The sequence below is a fragment of the Dermacentor andersoni genome, chromosome 8 (genome assembly GCF_023375885.2).
Source record: "Dermacentor andersoni chromosome 8, qqDerAnde1_hic_scaffold, whole genome shotgun sequence".
NCBI classification, from domain to species: domain Eukaryota; kingdom Metazoa; phylum Arthropoda; class Arachnida; order Ixodida; family Ixodidae; genus Dermacentor; species Dermacentor andersoni.
Window position 1 is genome coordinate 25,459,823 of NC_092821.1, and position 17,797 is coordinate 25,477,619.

General features: G+C 46.5%; 1 protein-coding gene across 1 annotated transcript; it reads left to right on the top strand.

Moving 5' to 3' along the window:
* The first annotated feature begins 5,418 nt into the window (after positions 1-5,418).
* On the top strand, positions 5,419-17,594 carry LOC129383588 (uncharacterized). Its single transcript, XM_072284046.1, has 5 exons — positions 5,419-5,518; positions 8,126-8,148; positions 9,323-9,582; positions 14,362-14,801; positions 17,410-17,594. The coding sequence occupies exons 1-5, from the start codon at positions 5,419-5,421 to the stop codon at positions 17,592-17,594; spliced, it is 1,008 nt and encodes a 335-aa protein (XP_072140147.1).
* Positions 17,595-17,797: the final 203 nt, after the last annotated feature.

A 17,797-nucleotide genomic window follows, 5' to 3' on the forward strand; every position in this document is an offset into this window, starting at 1 on the left:
TCAATGAGGAAGAGGAAGAATCTCTAAGAAGAATGTGGAATGAAAAAACTTGTATTCATTGAAACAAAATTATACTTGTCACAAACGGAATTTGACAAGGCCAGGAAGCTCATTAAGGTAGGGCAAGCTCACTGAACTGCTTTCGCCACCATCGTCTGTGCTTGTTCAGAAGTTACAGGTACATCTGAAAACAGAGTTTTCATTGTTGAGGTACCTGGATGACTCGGCCAGTATATGTGCTGTTGGAATGATGGCGGAGGCACTTTTCACTCTTGACACAGTCGTTCGTAGACTTGATATCTCATCCACATACTTCTGGAACAGCTTCTTTGTTCGAGGTGTAAACCTTGCGAATTCGGCTCCAGCCTCTTCCTGTTGGTGTAAATGGGAGCTCTTCTGATGACCAAGATGTGCTTGGCAAGACTCTGTTGGGGCAGAACAGTGACACATGAGATACAGCAGAGATTATCCAAACTTATGTAAAGTTTTCTTCTATGTTCGAACGAATTACGCTGAACTGTAAATATGAACAAACGTCCATATCAATTTGCTAAAAACAAATGACTCGTATCTGAAGACTAGCAAACCTATCAGCATAATGAAGCATATTTATTTATGAACCAGCAGTTGTTTACCTTGTGGTAGCAGCCAAACTACACACAATGACCTTGTTGTAGCAGGCAGCAGTTTCTCTTTAGAGGTTGGAGTGTGTTGCTATCTATTGGTGCCGTCCTCATTACTGCATGTCTGGAACAGAAATTTTGACTTCATCAGAAATTGAATAAGCACAATTTTGCAATGTGAAATGCGAAAAGGTGTGACGTATATATTGTAATGGTTTGTGACCACAGAACACATGCAAACGTACACTGTTTGTTTTAGGGTGCTTAAGCAGCATGGGAAATAAATATTCCTACTCTCAATAAAATTGATGTCTATCTAAGTACAATGCATGTCAACAGCTTAAGTATCATTAGGATCAAAAATGAGAACATTTGTTTTGCTTATTTATGCACTGGAAGAGATCACACTGCTGGTTTCACAAGAAAATGCATGAAAGACATGAAGCTATTACAAATGGTGCTTTCCATTTCTGCATGAACCTGATGCACCGCTTCACTACTGCAAAAATAAATGTCCACAGGTAAACCAAACTGAAGAGCAAAAGTATTTGGAACCAACAGGTACGAAATAAGGGAGAATTATCATGCGCGCAACTGTTTAATACATTAAATCGTGTACTTTAGCTTCAGTTTATCAAAGAGTTATTCGGTTCTGTGGACAAAGGAAGGTACCGGTGGGTTCGCAAAAGAAAATATATTGCTCAGGCTACTCCGTCATCCATAGGTACGGCTATACAAGATCAAAAATATGACGCACGTTCCGATATCACTTTTTGTTTATGAAAGTGTGTGTAATGATGGTCTCGTAACTAAATGTTTATTTCAGAAAAAGCAATGGGGGGTCCTCACTGCCCATATATAATGCAGCATCTAGTTCGTTAACTTGTAGCCGCCTGTAAGTTATCGAGAGCAATATTACATAAGAATTCAGGCAGCGATATTAAACGACTCGCCAGGTCTGCTGTCCTCGGTTGCAGAATACGGTTCCAGGTTTGATGCAGGCGCTTGGCTCACGACCGAAACCTAGCTTTCGAGTTTACAGGTCCGCTTGCAAACACGTCACTTCACTTTCGTTTTGTGGAAGTTAAATAACGCGAGACATCGAAGTGCAATAAACTAGCAGCAACAAAGAAGCAACCAGTCTAAGTGTAGGAACGATTGATTGCGTGCCGCCGTGCGATGATGCTGAACACTACTTGCGTTTATAATGAAAAAATAAACTGACTAATAAAAAGTAACATATTTAATTAGCAATAATAATTTGTACTCTTTTTATTTACTAAACATACTTCGGTAATTGCGCTTACTGTGGCGCCTTTAGCGGGAGATATTGAAACTAACGCGGGCATCCCTTGTAGGCTTCTACTATGCTTGTTTTATTAGCAGTGGCACATGGTCAATTTTTTCGCCCTCTATGGTCATTTGTTTAACTTCACAGTGTGCGGGCCTGGAGAGTCCGCTTATTGGAAGTGCGACGCTTTAAATAGGCTCTGCGTCACTATGACAGCGCCCCCTGAGGGCGAGTCAACTATGGTTCCGAAACCGAAACCGCCGATATAACACTTTTCTTATCCTGCGTGGCAATGCTAACCTGGAAAGACCTTCGACAGCCGACGAAAATGTTGCTTATGTCAGCCAACTGAAGCCATTTCGCCATTCATATTGTAACATAGATTCGAGACGGAGTGTTACAAAATAGACGTTCCTCTTTATTGGCGGGCCAGAAGAAGAGCGTGCAGCTTACCCACCTCATCGTCTTTCAAGGTGCCGACCTTTGCGCAAGCCTTTCTGTGGTGCGGGAGCCCCACATCTTTGTGTCAATTGCCCCCATGAGAAAGGCGACCGTCTCGGTCGCGCCACAATGGTTTTTCAGCGACATAAGAAATGTAGCTCCTCAGGTGCATCTCGACGTTCACGTACTCGCAAATTATGGTTTTGTGCGCACTACATGAACAACTTCAGCGGGAGGACGACGACGGAGCGAACCGGGGTCACAACTCCAGGGGACGACTTCGTAGGTCACGTCACTGAGGCGGCGTGTAACCTTGTAGGGACCAAAATACGGGCGGATCAACTTTTCCTAGAGTCCACGGCGACGGACGGGCGTCCAGGCCCACGCGCAGGCGCCGGTATTGTAATGGATGTCGCGTCGACCCTGGTTGTATCGAAGAGTGTCGGTATGCTGCTGGCTCCGGATACGACGCCGAGCAAGCTGGTGTGCCTCTTCGGCTCTTTGTACAAACTCTTCCGCGTGTTCGCTAGTTGGGCTATTATCAGCCAGAGGTAGCATGGCGTCAAGTGTTGACGTGACGTAGCACCCGTATTCAAGTTTGAACGGCGTAAGCTGTGTAGTCTCCAGTACAACAGTGTTATACGCGAAAGCCACATAGGGTAAAATCTCGTCCCACGTCTTGTGCTCTACGTCGACATACATGGAGAGCATATCAGCCAGCGTTCTGTTCAGACGTTCCGTTAATCTATTGGTTTGAGGGTGATATGCTTTGCTCTTGCGGTGAGAGCTATGCGTCAGCTGGAGAACGTCCTGCATAAGTTCCGCTGTAAATGTTGTACCGCGGTCGGTGATGACAACAGACGGTGCACCATGTCGTAGAACGATGTGGCGTACAATGAACTTGGCCTCTTCATACGAGTATGCTAGAGGAATAGCTTCGGATTTCGCGTACCGGCTTAAGTAGTCGGTAGCGACGACTATCCATCTGTTGCGCGAAGAGGTCAGTGGGAATGCCCCAAGTAGATCCATTCCTATTTGTTGGAATGGTGCTTGAGGAGGGTCTACAGGATGGAGAAAGCCAGACGGTTTGACTGGTGGTTTCTTACGGCGCTGACGATCGTGGTAGGTCTTCACGTACCGTTGTACAGAAGAATAAAGCCGGGGCCAGTAATATTTCTGTCGTATCCTTGCTAATGTCTTAGCGAATCCCAGGTGTCCTGCGCATGGCTCATCATGGCAGGCTTGCAAAATGTCTTGGCGCAGCACCGACGGCACGACAAGGAGGTACGTATTGGGACCGCTTCGGCGGTTTTTCCTGTAAAGGACGTTGTTCTGCAAGTAGTATGATGATAAATCATGCACGAGCGAACGGGGTAAAACACTTTCAACTCCTAGAAAGTGCTCGATCAGCGGCAGCAGCTCAGGGTAAGTGCGCTGGTGCTCAGCCATATTATGGCGTCGATAACACCGACAAATGGCAAGTCATGTTCAGGGTCCGATGATGTCGTAAAGAGTGGTGCGCGTGACAGTCAGCGTCACGGTGCTTCCTTCCAGATCGGTAGACAACTGTAATGTCGTACTCTTGTAGGCGCAGGCTCCAACGTGCTAGTCCGCCTGAAGGATCCTTGAGGTTGGCAAGCCAGCACAGCGCGTGGTTTGGTCACTGACTGCCTTAAAGGGTCTACCGTACAAGTAGGGTCAGAATTTACTAATTGCCCACACAACCGCTAAGCATTCTTTTTCATGGGTAAGTAGTTTTTCACGGCCTTGGTGAGACTTCGGCTTGCATAAGCAATGGTGTGTTCCGCACCAGCTTGCCACTGCACAAGAACTGCGCCGAGACCAGAATTGCTGGCGTCAGTATGAATTTCAGCGTCAGCGTCTTCGTCGAAATGAGCAAGTATTGGGGCCTCTTGCAAACGCCTGCGCAATTCATTGAACGATTGCTCCTTCTCGTCCGCCCAAATGAAAGGCACATCGTCGCGTGTAAGCCGTGTCAGAGGCTCAGCAATTCTCGAGAATCCCTCGACGAAGCGCCTATAATATGCGCACAAACCGAAGAAGCGTTGGACAGCCTAGTTCTCTATGGGTGGTGAAAACTCGGTGACGGCAGCTAACTTGTCGGGATCTGATCGGACGCCTTGAGGACCAACAGCATGACCAAGAAATTTGAGCTCTTAGAACCCGAAGTAGCATTTCTCAGGCTTTATGGTAAGACCGGCAGTATTGATCGCAGCGAGGACACTCTGTTCGTCATGTTCGTCGATGTTCGTCAAACGTGCTCGAGAACACGGCGACGTCGTCCAAGTATACGAGGCATGTTTGCCATTTGAGTTCAACAAGCATGGTGTCCATCATCCGCTGAAAGGTGGCAGGTGCGGAACAGAGACCGAAGGGGAGAACTTTGAACTCATAAAGCTCGTCTGGTGTCGCAAACGCTGTTTTTTCACGATCCTGTTCATCAACTTCGATTTGCCAGTATCCTGATTTAAGATCCAACGAAGAAAAAAACTTGGCATGTTGTAAAATATCCAATGCGTCGTCGATGCGTGGCAATGCATAAGCATCGCGCTTGGTGACACGGTTCAACTTTCTGTAATCTACCTTTTTGACTAACACTTCAGGGGAGGCCCACGGGCTGGTGTATGGCTGGATCACGTCGTCTTGGAGCATCTCTTTCACTTGATGCTTGATCGCTTCCCTTTCCACTGGAGACACTCTGTAGGGATGCTGACGAAGAGGACGTGCGGACTCGTCCGTAATGAGGCGGCACTTTGTGATGGACATGCGCCGCACTTTGGATGACGTTGAAAAACAGTCCGCAAATTCATTCACGAGACTCAGTAGACGATCTTTCTGGTGGTATGGCAGAGCGGCGCTAGTGTGAACCCGTTCTTTTAGGCTGCGTAACCCAGATTGCTGAGACGATGCGGTTTCCAATGTGGCAATGTCAGTAACATCAGTGATTTCGCGATGGAATGCGATCGTCGTTCCTCGCGGTACATGCCAATATTCGTAGCTAAAGTTTGTTAGAAAAACGACTGAACATTTGTTTCGCACCTGATGAAGCCCTCTGGCTGTACAAATGTGGCGCTCAAGAAGCAGGAGCATGTTCACCTCAGCAATTCCTTAGCCGTCGTGGTCCATGTCGCATCGGACAAAGGTAAGCACGCTGCTCTTGGGTGGCAACGTGACGTGATCGTCAGCTACGCGAAGCGCGACGTCATGGTCGTCGTCATTACTGTTCGCTATGGCTTGCGTAGTAGCGAAGCTGACTCTAGACTCTTGCAGGTCGATGATGGCACCGTTCGCCTGAAGGAAATTCATGCCGAGTATAAGCTCCTTTGAACATTCAGGAAGAATGACGAAGTCGCCGGTGTACGTGAAGCCCCGAATGTCGACTCGCGCCGTGCACCGGCCTACTGGAGTTATGAGATGCCCTCCTGCAGTACGAATCTGAGTTCCGGTCCACTGCGTCGAAATTTTGTTCAGTATACTCGCGAGATTCTGGCTCATAACAGAGGTGTCCGCACCCGTGTCGATTAACGCCGTGACTTCGTGGTCATCTATGGTAACTGGTACGTCGCAGGATACTGATACGGAACTACACTGCTTTCTCTTCGTCTCAATTACTTCATATCGCGGTCGTCGTAGCGGAGGATCTTCAGCGTTCGCAACGTCAGCGACCTCACCTCGGCAGGTCGCTGGACTCAGCTTTCCCGGGAGGCAGGGCTGGGCGAGCGACGCCTCGTTGCTCTCGGCGTGAAGAGGGGGCTAGCAGACCTGTTTCGGGCGGGTGACGGTGACCGGAGTTCCCAGAATCATGGGGAAAACGAGGTCCTGGAGTCCGCGAGGCATGCTTCAGTCTCCAGGGGTCGTTCGCGATTGCGCGGACACGGCGCATTCAGCGAAAATCCACAGAGCCTAGCTCGGCGGTAAGGACACGCCCTGTAGAGGTGATCGGCTTCGCCGCAATGAAAACACAAGGGCCTGCGGTCTGCGGTGCGCCATACGTCGCTCTTGCGGTGTGGTCGTGTTTCAGCCATGAATGGCGTGCGGCGAGGCCTGAAGTCACCAGTTGCTTATTCAACGGGGCGCCCACCATGAAAGTCCGGAACGTCGCTCACATCGCGAAAAATCGGGAACAACGAGCTTCGCGCTGCTTCCGCATGCGACATGCGAGGTTGTGGCTCCCGTACCTCGTGCTGGGGTGTCTCGCTTCGCTCTGGGACTTGGACTGCCTGCCTGACTTCCTTCCGGACGACCTCGGCCAGAGCGAGTCGCTGTACCGATGCTGAAGCCACCTGAAGCTTTTGGAGCTCTTCTCGAACAACAAGCCTAATGAGCTCCCGCAAGGCGTCGTTATTGTCCAAGGCCATAGCGAGAGGGTCACGCGATAGGGTCGACACGTCGCGGTTGTACTGCCATGTTAGCTGCTGCTGTGCCTTTTCCATGTAATGGCTTCCGCGAGAAACTCCGCAACGGTCTTTGGTGGGTTGCGTATCAGGCCACCGAATGACACTTGCTTGATACCGCGCATCAAGTTCCTGAGCTTCTTTTCTTCCGGCATGGAGGGATCCGCGCGTCGTAAAAGTCGGCGCATATCTTCGACAAACATTGCGACGCTTTCCTTCGGCCGCTGTACTCTCGCCTGAATTGCAGATTCAGCTCGCTCCTTGCGATCGAGGCTGGCGTATGTGCCGATTAGCTACTGTCGGAATTCTTCCCATGTCGGTAGGGCCGCCTCACGGTTCTCAAACCGTGTCCGCGCACAGTCATCGAGAGCGAAGTAGGCGTTGCGTAGCTTGCGCTCTGGAGTCCAGCCGTTCTATTCTGCGACACGCTCAAAGTGATCGAGCCAGTCCTCCACAGCTTCGGTGTCACCATGGAAGGACGTGGGGATTCGCGGCTGGTTGATGACGACCTCGGTCGGCGCGGTCGAGGAAGATGATGGAACTGACGTACTCATCCTTTTGACTTGGTTGGGTTGTGGCTCGGGCTCAGGTGGCAGTCCTTGAAGTCGGCGGCTTGTCCGTACGTGCACAGGAGTCTGCTCGACCGGACTTCGTACTGGGCTTGTAGACGGTGTTCGATCTGGGAGTGGTAGCATGTACCCCACATCTCGACCAGAAAAAAATGTAACGCAGATTGGAGACGGAGTGTTAGAAAATAAACGTTTCTCTTTAATGGCGGGCCAGAAGAAGAGCATGCAGCTTACGCACTTCATCGTCTTTCATGGCGCCGACCTTTGCGCACGCTGCTCTGCGGTGCGGGAGCCCCACATTTTTGTGTCAATATGTTGTCTCTGCACTTTTTCAAGTCAGGCCTTGCACTTCAGATAGACAATCAATCCCTGCTATTTGTGAATATTTGCAAACCGAGACAGCCAGTGATGATTCTTCGACAAGTGAGAACGACAAAGGACCGACAAATGAACCGTCAGATTCTACTGCAAGTGACCGGCCTCGGCGTCTGGTTCGGAAATCTCAGTGACTGCAAAATTGACTTTTACGTAGAGAGGTGCGGTGTGAGATTGAAAGCTCATCGCGGACTTTAAGAAAGAGGGGGGGGGGGGATGGGAGCCTTCACATATTCTTCCAACTTTGTGTCGCATGTTATGCAAACAGGAGCTTAGTTTCGCAGCCGCGTTCGAGTTCGGCTGCGCCATCACTGTAATTTTGCCATGTTCTTTTGCACATAAAACCACATTTATTATCTTAATCTTTGTGTTTACGTTGTTCAGTTCTCACATCTTCTTGCATTTTTGCAGCAAACGTTATGGACCATTCGCCTGTAAGTATTTCTGAACCCCGATCTTCACGAGGCCCACCCTCACCTCGCGTCCTTCTTACTTTCTCTTCCCTTCTTCCGTCGCGCAGAAATGTCTTTCAACAAGCGCACTCTAACAAGCAAAACGAACACGTCGATTGTTCATGCGCTTTTTAAATGTTTTCATTTTAAGTTGACTGTGACTCAGCTTCTGTAGCGTCTTGCCGAGAATACGGTTATTGATTGGATGTGGAGGTGAGGTGCCGTGTTCGAAGTGAGAGAGAATGCATCAGAAATATTCCTGTACCGTGTTTTGGGTGCGTGGTAAATGGTCCCCGGGGGATCGGAAGGAATCTAGGGCCTCTCACTACAGTGTCAGTCAACGCTCCAGGTATGCTTCGCAACGACAAAGCGCCCCTTGCGAGAACCTTTATTTTGGTTATCTACAGAAAATTGTAAGGTGTTTATCACTTTTATTTTGAAATTGATTCAGTATTAGAGGAGACCGAAGAAATCGAACTGTTGCGAAAAGATGCTGGCGGGAGGTGAGTTTCACGGCATGCATACTCTCTCTCCGTTTGCCATACCATAGCGGGGGATCTGCAAACAGTGTAGGTCAGGAGTTCCACTTACTTTCCTCTGCCTTTCTTGCTGCGTCGCAAACACCCAGTGGTGGATTTGCGTTTCCTGCATTAGACGATTTACCAAAGTTATATGTCATAATTATTGACGTTGTGGACATTGTATCGCGCCGAGCAATCTATACGTGTGACCTTGCTGCACTGGCACGAAGTCAGCCTCCCAGAAGAGGAAAGATGTGCACGTATTTTCCTTTAAAATTTAAACGGCTTTAGGACCGCGCAGCGGTTTTACATTGTGGAGAGGCGGTGTGAGCGTTTCTCTACGTTCACTGCGTTGGTCTGTTTGTAATGCTTATAATTTGTGAGGGGACCTGAGAGTGCTAGAGCTCTATATTAGGGGACGCAAGCTGCAACCAAGCGTTGGGGCTTGCAAACTCCATTGTGCGCCCTTTGTGCATGTTTGTGCTCGCTTCCGGTTATCTTGTACGCCCAGTTTGCGTCCCACAATTCTTAGTCTCGTTTTCCGTCGGCTAATGCACAACTCTGTATTGGATCAGCCATCCTACCTATCCTTCACTGGATCGTTTACCTTGTAGTTACCGGTCTTTTCATTTCAGGCTGACTCGCCGCACACTCCTCTCGGGAGCGTGCTGTCCACACCTGAGACTCCCCCCATGAGCAACTCCATGGCGTTTCGCGAAGCCCAGCGCATCGTGCAACGTCTGGAGGAGCTGACCACAACACCTCTGGTAGACACACGCCAGATCACACTGGTAGACTTCACCCTCGATAGCCCTGAGCTCAAGACCAGTAGCACAGATTGCTGCAAGCTCTTTGAGTCTCCAGAACACGAGGCTCTCAAGAAAAATGACAACTCGTGAGTGACTCTGATTCCTGTCCTTTCGTTGTTGTCGTGGAAATCCATTAATGAGATACCGAGCAGCAGCAAAATTCATTAGAATGACATGATTGGCGGGGACTTTAACATCCCAGAGCTTTCTTGCAATAAGCACCCTTCTAATACATGGGCTACATCTGCAGTGGCAAAGGAATTGTTGATGATACTAAGCAGTTTTTCCTTAACCCAGGTGGTAACAGAAGGTACGAGACAAAATAACATCTTAGACTTAATTTTAACTAATCAGCCAAATTGGGTTAGGAAAGTTTTGGTGGTGCGAGGCATTAGCGACCATAAAGCTGTGGTCTGTGAAATGAAGTTGACGTACGAAAAGACGCAAAGCTCGGGAGCCAGAAGGATGTAAAATTACAGCCAAGCCAACATAAATGAAATAGGACTTCCATTACAGGAATTCCTTTCTGAATTCGAAATACTTTCTGAAACAATCGGCGTTGATGAGTTATGGGTTATGGTTATGATGAGTTATGGGCAGACCAAACGGCGTGCTAAATCTAAGCCATGGTTTAATGGTGTGCTGCGACGCCTTACTAGTAAAATGAATAGGATATACAGGAAATATAAAAGAAACTCAATTTCGGAAACTTGCGGTCAACTTGCGACCATAACCGAAATTCTGCAAACAAAAATCCGCCAGGCAAAAGAAGAATTCTTTGACGCTTTGCCTTCTCAATTTCAAACAAAAGAAAAGCTGTTCTGGAGTCTCGTCAAATGTAATAGAAAAGACAAAGTATGTATTCCATCACTTCAGCATGACGGAGTGGAAATAGAAAATAGCTTTGAAGAAGCCAACTGCTTCAACAAGTTTTTTGCTTCTATTTTCTCACCCAGTGCCTCGAGCGCAATTCCACATCCTTCTGCTAACGAGGTCATTGAAAACATGGATAATTTAATTATTGATGAAAGTGGAATACGGTCTCTTCTTGAACGTATTGATTCCAGCAAAGCAGGGGGGCCTGATGGATTGACAGGCGCTTTTCTCCAATTGTGTGTGTCGTTCATTCCTCCCTTTCTTAAGATACTAAGTCATTGAACACCGGGGTCCTCCCGCACGAATGGAAGATGGCGTGCGCTGTGCCAGGTTATAAATCGGGGCCTCGCGAACTAGTCAGCAATTACAGACCGATATCTCTAACAAGTATTGTCTGCAAAATATTAGAGCACGTCTTGTGCAGTAACATAGTGACACACATTACCAATCATAACCTCCTGAATCAGAAACAGCATGGTTTCAGGCAAGGGCTTTCCTGTACAACTCAATTAACAGAATTCGTTCATGAAGCTGGTGGTGCACTGGATGCTCGTTCCTGTGTTGACTCGGTGTTTGTAGATTTTAGAAAAGCTTTCGACCTGGTGGATCACACATTCCTTCTATGTAAACTACGTTGGTTTATTATTATTGAACAAGTAATTGCATGCATTCAGAAATACCTTTCTTTGCGGTTTCAGCATGTAGTGGTAAATGGCACAGGATCTAGTGCGGCCCGCGTAACGTCTGGCGTCCCCCAAGGCTCAGTACTGGGCCCATTACTTTTCTTAATATTTATAAATGACCTTCCCAACACTATTGTTGCTTCCGTAAGATTGTTTGCTGATGATCTGATAATATATAGTGAAATTACAAGCATTGCCGTTACTGTTATTGTGCAAAATGATTTAGTTAAACTAAAAAATCGTGCAGAGGGTCACATATGCAAATAAACACACAGAAAACGGTCCACATGCGCTTTACTAAAAACTGTATGCCAGAAGCCGTATATTGATACGTGTACTTATCTTTATCGGGCGACCACGTTTCGCCGCTTAACAAATGCAATCGCACAGCGCGGGACGCGCCTGCATGTATCCGACGTTTCTGGAAAGTTATCGATGCTTCTACCCGGCTGTCTGTTGTCGCCGAACCTTGTGTTATCTGATTTCATCGCGTAGCGCGAATGGTGTAGAACTTTGTGGAAAGCACGCGGGTCCAAACGATTAGTCTGGAACATTCGACGACTGCTCTATAAAAGCCGACGCGCTTGACCCGCTGAGCAGATTTTCGACGATCGCCGAGCGTGTTCGCCGCTATCGTTGCGCTATAAGTGTAGCCTGTTTTGTGGGCACAGGTTCGCCCAATAAAAGTTAGTTTTCTTGTTCACAGTATTGCTACTGTGTTCTTTCTTCAACGTCACCACCACGTGACAATATTATCTATCTGGTTCCCCATTGCAGCTTGTTTCCGAGTACAAGTACTTGGGTGTATTCCTCACACCGTCCATATGTTGGCACAGGCGCATTACAGCAAAGGCATGCAAAGTGTTAGGATTTCTACGGCGCAAGACAAAACTCTTTCCCCAGCAGGCTAGTGATCCTCTCTACAAAAGCTATGTTAGACCCATTTTAGAATATGGATGTACCGTATGGGACCCTCCTACGTGTACTGACCGAGATAAACATGAGAGAGTTCAGAATATAGCAGCACGGTGCGTAATTGGAAACTATGACAGAAACCTTAGTATTCCTAGTGCAAAACAAACATTAAAATGGGACACCTTAGAAAAGAGAAGGCCGGCTTTACGCTTGAAACTTTTTCACAATATATCTTTTGGCCAAATTGGAATAGACCATAAAAAGTATATTCTTCAGCCACATAATATATCCAGACGAACAGATTACGAGCTCAAAGTTAGGAAATACAGTTGTTGAACTAAGCTTTTCAAAAGCACTTTTTCCCCAAAACAATTTTAGAATAGAATCGACTGGCTGCGGCCGTAGTTGGTACACTTATTAATGTACATTTTGCAAATGCTCTTTCAAATTTTCTTCATTTTACACTATATAGTAATTGTAGAGTTTGTTATCATGACATTTTTTGGTCGTGCTGTACATTGATATCCTGATGTACTATTTTTGTCCCCTTGCGGTTTTTTTCTCTTTTACTGATGCCCAAACTCCTGTTTGCTGGAGTAGTGGCTTTGCACTTGTGCGTGCCCGGGGTGACGTCCAAGAACGTGAGGCTAGCAAATAACATCGCTGCGTGTAAAGTGCAATAGCGTTCTTGAAGTCGAAGTGGCAGAGCCGGTATCAAGCACGCACCATTTACTGCTCTGACTGTTTCCTTTCTTTATAATAAATACTTTGTATGGCGTGCACAATGTGGTATATTGTAGTCAATGCATGTACCTGCATTGATACATACCTCACTTATACGTGTGCCTACGGGTGAACAAATTTTCTTGTGGTCCCCGACGAATGTCACCATCCGATGGCGCCACTGCGGTTCATGAAATTTCAGATCATCTGGTTACTTTTGTGCTTGGGTTTAGGCGTGCGCACGAAGCCGCCAGAGCTCTAACCGCGCAGTTTCACCGCATACACACACTCAGATGCCTGGAAGCCTCGGGGGTGCTGAGGTTGTTGAGGCTTTTTGCAGTAGAGGCAGATTCCACAGTAATGGATTGAGTTGACCCGTAAAAGGAAGTGAAAAGGAATATATCAGATCACCTGCTGGGCTAGACTTAGGTAGTGGCAAACATATCTATGACGTTGTTGCATGGACACATTAACAGCACCTGAGGAATGACCATGCATGATTTGAACTTACATCGGAAAGGAAAGAGGAAATTACTTGTACTTGCAAATTGAAATAAAATATATATAAACTAAGGGAATTGAAAGCGGATGAAAAATCAACTTGCCGCAGGAGGAGAATGATTCCACGTATTCGCATTACGCGAGCACCGTAGGCGTAATACATTTCTTTTCTCATATAGAGCAGAAGTGTGCAATGCAGTTCCCCTACATTACCAATGTGGTAGCACCGCAGCTACAATGCAGCAGTGACATTACTGCCGCCTGAAAAAGTGCTTGAGTGTCGGGTAGCGAAAATGTTGTTTCGATGTGTTTTCTGTAGGCCACACTCGTCCACAAGTGTTAAGAGCCTATAATAAAGTCGTAAAGCTAGGCAAGCTTTGCCAGATGCTTGAGCTGATGTCAGCGTATCCCTACTTGAGTGAAAATTGCAAAGAAAGGCAAGCATGGTACATTGCGCTAGCATTGTGACCAACATAATGAATAAAAGCAACCCATAGAAAACTCGTAGGAAGTTTAAAACTGTAGTGTTAGCTCACAAAACAATGTGGACTTCGGGGTGCGTACCAAAATTTGAGGCCTTGGTGTGTCAGCGTAGTGGTCATTAATCATATCTGGCAACTAATTCTGCTCAGTTTTTTTCTGACTCACGTAAACTGGCTGGACTGCATTTTGGGTTATTCGGTTCGAGAAGACAGGAGAGATTTGCCAACAGCTGTTAAGTTCCTTTTCTTTTTCAAATTGCCGAATGTGTAAAAGAATATGCAAGGTAACCCGGCAATCAAAAGCAAACCATGCAATCAATAGTTTTTGGTTGCGAGTAAAAAAACCACAGTTTAATATGACCCATTTGCTACAGTTTGAGTCGGAAAGATTTGGGCACTTGCCTATAAATTTATAAATGATTGTCGGTTTGCCAAACACATCTAGACAAGGCTTTCTGCTATGTCTAGAAAGTTGTTCATTTCACTTAACAGCTTGTGCAGACGTGTAAAATAACTTTTGTTTCTCATTAAATGTACAAATAACGGAATATTTTCCAGACCAATATTTCCACAAGCGTTTTCTAACAAGCAGTTAACTCGTCACAATCTGCCAAGCCCTGTCATGTTTGCAACATTAAATTGTAGTTATGTAAAAAACTTAAATAATTTATTAACGAAATCGCAGGACTGAGGATTGCCTGGCCTTTGCTGAGGAGCATTTGGGAGCCATTTCTTTGTACACGAGCACGCCACTTCAGACGTCCCCTAGTGCCCCTACATTTGCGACGAGTTTTACCCTCGACAATGCCGACGCAGCGCATCCAAAAGACACCCCGGCCGGTGAGGGGAACACAGCTGGACCTGCTGCACTTGTCCCTGGAGTGTTGACCAGTGGTGCAGGAGACACGCCTTTCAGCCCAGGCCTTGTGACCGACGGCAAAGAACTCGAACATTTTGGGGCACGCGAGGATGCCACAGCTGCAGTATCACCTGAAGGTGTACTACAAACGTCGCCACCCTCGGACACCCGGAATGATGCAGTGCACCCGCAGGTTTCACACCGGGGGGCCGACGGCCGCTGCCACCACATCGGTAATGCTTGCCCAGACGACGGCATTCTAGACAGTGAGTGGCTGTTCTTATTTTATTTTTTGCCCGTTCCTTTTCATGAAAGCTGCTGTCGAAGTTGCCTTGAGGGTTTGCCTTGTGGCCACAGAACATGCGCATTACATTGAGGCGGCGCAAAACCTATACAATATGTGACTTTAACTGCTACCAAAAATAGTTATTTAGAAGCATGAAAAAAAAACTATTAAATAATACAGTGGATCTTGCCGTATAAAATTACTAGTAAAAATAACGAATAATGCAATAACACAAGGCAATAATTAAAAGCAAAATGAACGTAAGAATTTTGAAGTCACAAATAAACCACTAAAAATTTGTTTCAAAATATGGATGTGGTAAGGATTGAGCGTAATTTCGTTGCTTGCAATGCACTCTTTCAGAGTGATGTATACATTGGTTGTTCTCCTGTATTATCATCATAGGCTTTGCTGAATTTCAGTGAGACTTGCGAGAAACTATAGCATTTTCGCGAAATTTCATGCTAGAAATCACTTTCCTTTCACTACATAGTGCAACATTACGTTCATCGAACTTTCTTTTTTTTTTAATTGCCTGCAAGTTGTTTTCCCCACACGTGAAAATTCCTTTTCTTTCTTTTACAGCTGGCCATTGTATATATTTAATGCAGCACTTGCTGTGGCCCAATGTCATCTCTGGAGAGTTTGTGACGTAGCTGCTTTGCGAACACACCTATCGAACATTATGTGATGGAAGGTATGGAATAACACTAGCATAAACATTGTTCGCCTCGGAGTGAGACCATGAAATATTATCTACTAGGATATTGTGCGATGTCAGAAGAGACCGAAAATAGAGCTAATGAAGCGGGGGTGCATACTAGGCTCCTCGAACGTTGTTTAACGCCTGCTTGCACATCTGCTTCGTCCTCTGCTGACTGTATGCTTTGTATACAATTTGTCGACTGCTCGTTTTATTATTATTATTATTATTATTATTATTATTACTATTATTATTATTGTTGTTGTTCATAACTTCACTTGAGGGCGTTTATTCACCAATGTGACTGAAACTTGAGTCTTAGCAAAGTAGATACGGACGATAAATAAGCCATGGAACAGAAAACGATCGTAACATTTCAGAGGCAGTGTTATGAACCGGAGGGCAATTGCGGGTATTTAAACTTCTAGCTGCAGGGGGGAGAAATAATTGAACGCAGAATCTCCAGCTGAAGATATCTAAATAATGCGCATTTATTTATTTATTTATTTATTTATTTATTTATTTACTTATTTATTTATATATTTATTTATTTATTTATTTATTTATTTATTTATTTGAACGCACCCTACAGGGCGCTATGGGGCATTGAGTAAGAGGGCTAACTGGAAGTTATATAAGCAATAGGTGGCAAAATTCCATTAAAATATACACAAAAAATGATAAACACGCAAAACATGCTACAACCATTCTACAAAGCATGATCCTCTTTCGTCGCCGTCTCATGCTGCTGTTTGGCATAACCGCGAGAAGTGCCGCGAAGGAATCGTGAAACAGTGAAGCACTGTTGCAACACCAAATTGTTCACAGAAACTAGCATGAGCCGGCGAAGAGGCGAGTAGTAGCAAAGTTCACAGATGTTACATGATGGTGCGTTGGGATGATGCCGCTGCTTCGTGGAAGGTGAGCACGGGCCGACGCGTGCTGTAGTACGTGACGTAATTGAAACGTCCCGTTTGGTAGAGCTCGTGCGTAGTCGGTGACGCTGTCTCCTCTCCATGCTAACCATTATCAACTGTGATCAACCGAAGTCCGACGGTGGCTGCCTATGGCACGGCCCCTATCTTGAAAGCAATATCCGATGGGGACAGAATACGCCAAGTACTGATAGCTTCGTGTGCGATGTGCCATCCCCGCTTAGTTCGCGTTGAAGCGCGAGGCATCACGATTGTCAATTCACTGGCTGCATGGGGCCCTATCTTGAAAGCGATCGTCGATCGTCTTAAGTCACGGACGGACGGGTTTCCTCGCTGGGGAGGCATAGAACTGCTTACGAATTTCATTAATAAAATCGGGTAGGCCTTGTCTAGGGCACATAACCAGTCTGCTTTAAGACTTGCTAAATGGGTGCCAAGCCCAGTCGAGAATGCCAGATTATCATAGGTAGTGTGGTGAGAAAAGGCCATTTGAATGGATAAAATGGGGTCAGCAAAACAGGGGAAGCACAGGTCGCTAGAAAAAGTATTTGAACCCGCCCATGGTTGCTCGGTGGCTATGGTGTTGGGCCGCCGAGCGCGAGGTTATGGGATCGAATCCTGGCCATGGCGGCCGCATTTCGATGGGGGCGAAATGCGAAAACACCCGTGTCCTTAGATTTAGGTGCACGTTAATGAACCCCAGGTGGTCGAAATTTCCGGAGTCCTCCACTACGGCGTGCCTCATAATCAGGAAGTGCTTTTGGCACGTAATACTCAAGAATTTTTTAATAAGTTTTTGTGCTGCAGTGGGCAAAAACTACGATTGCGATGACCTTCAGTTGCCCGCTGCTCTTTTCCGTTTGATATTGAAGACCAAGTCAAGATTAAAATATATTTTGGCCTCGCTTCTTTTGAGCAGAAGGGGTGACACTGTCATTGGATTTGCACAGGCACTTCACCACTGCCGGCTCTTGGGGACTCGTTTATCATCACCAGAGGCTGCCCCCGCGCTGCCGCCAGAGTGGCCTCGCATGGTTTGCCCATTGCCGAGACTAGCTTTACCATCCCAGCTGTTCCTGCTGTGAAAAGGGCAACAAAGCAGGCAAGTGCGACTGCCCCACAGGCCACAGTGTAGCTGCTTGATAGGAAAGATATGGAATGGTGCGCAAATCATTTTCTGACGAGTTCGCACACTTTGTTTACTGGCTATGACATTCTGCTACCGAGGTCACAGGTTTGATTCCCAGCCGTCTCGGCTGTAGATTGATGGGGGCAGAAATTAACTCTCATGTTCTTATATATATATATGCACGTTAGGAACCACAAGGGGTAAAAGTA

Excerpts from the sequence above, each read along its gene's own strand:
- LOC129383588 (XM_072284046.1), top strand. The coding sequence starts at position 5,419 with ATGAAGCCCTCTGGCTGTACAAATGTGGCGCTCAAGAAGCAGGAGCAT. Across the intron at positions 5,519-8,125 it reads CCATGTCGCATCGGACAAAG|CAAACGTTATGGACCATTCG; the intron begins GTAAGCACGCTG and ends GCATTTTTGCAG. Across the intron at positions 8,149-9,322 it reads ACGTTATGGACCATTCGCCT|GCTGACTCGCCGCACACTCC; the intron begins GTAAGTATTTCT and ends TTTTCATTTCAG.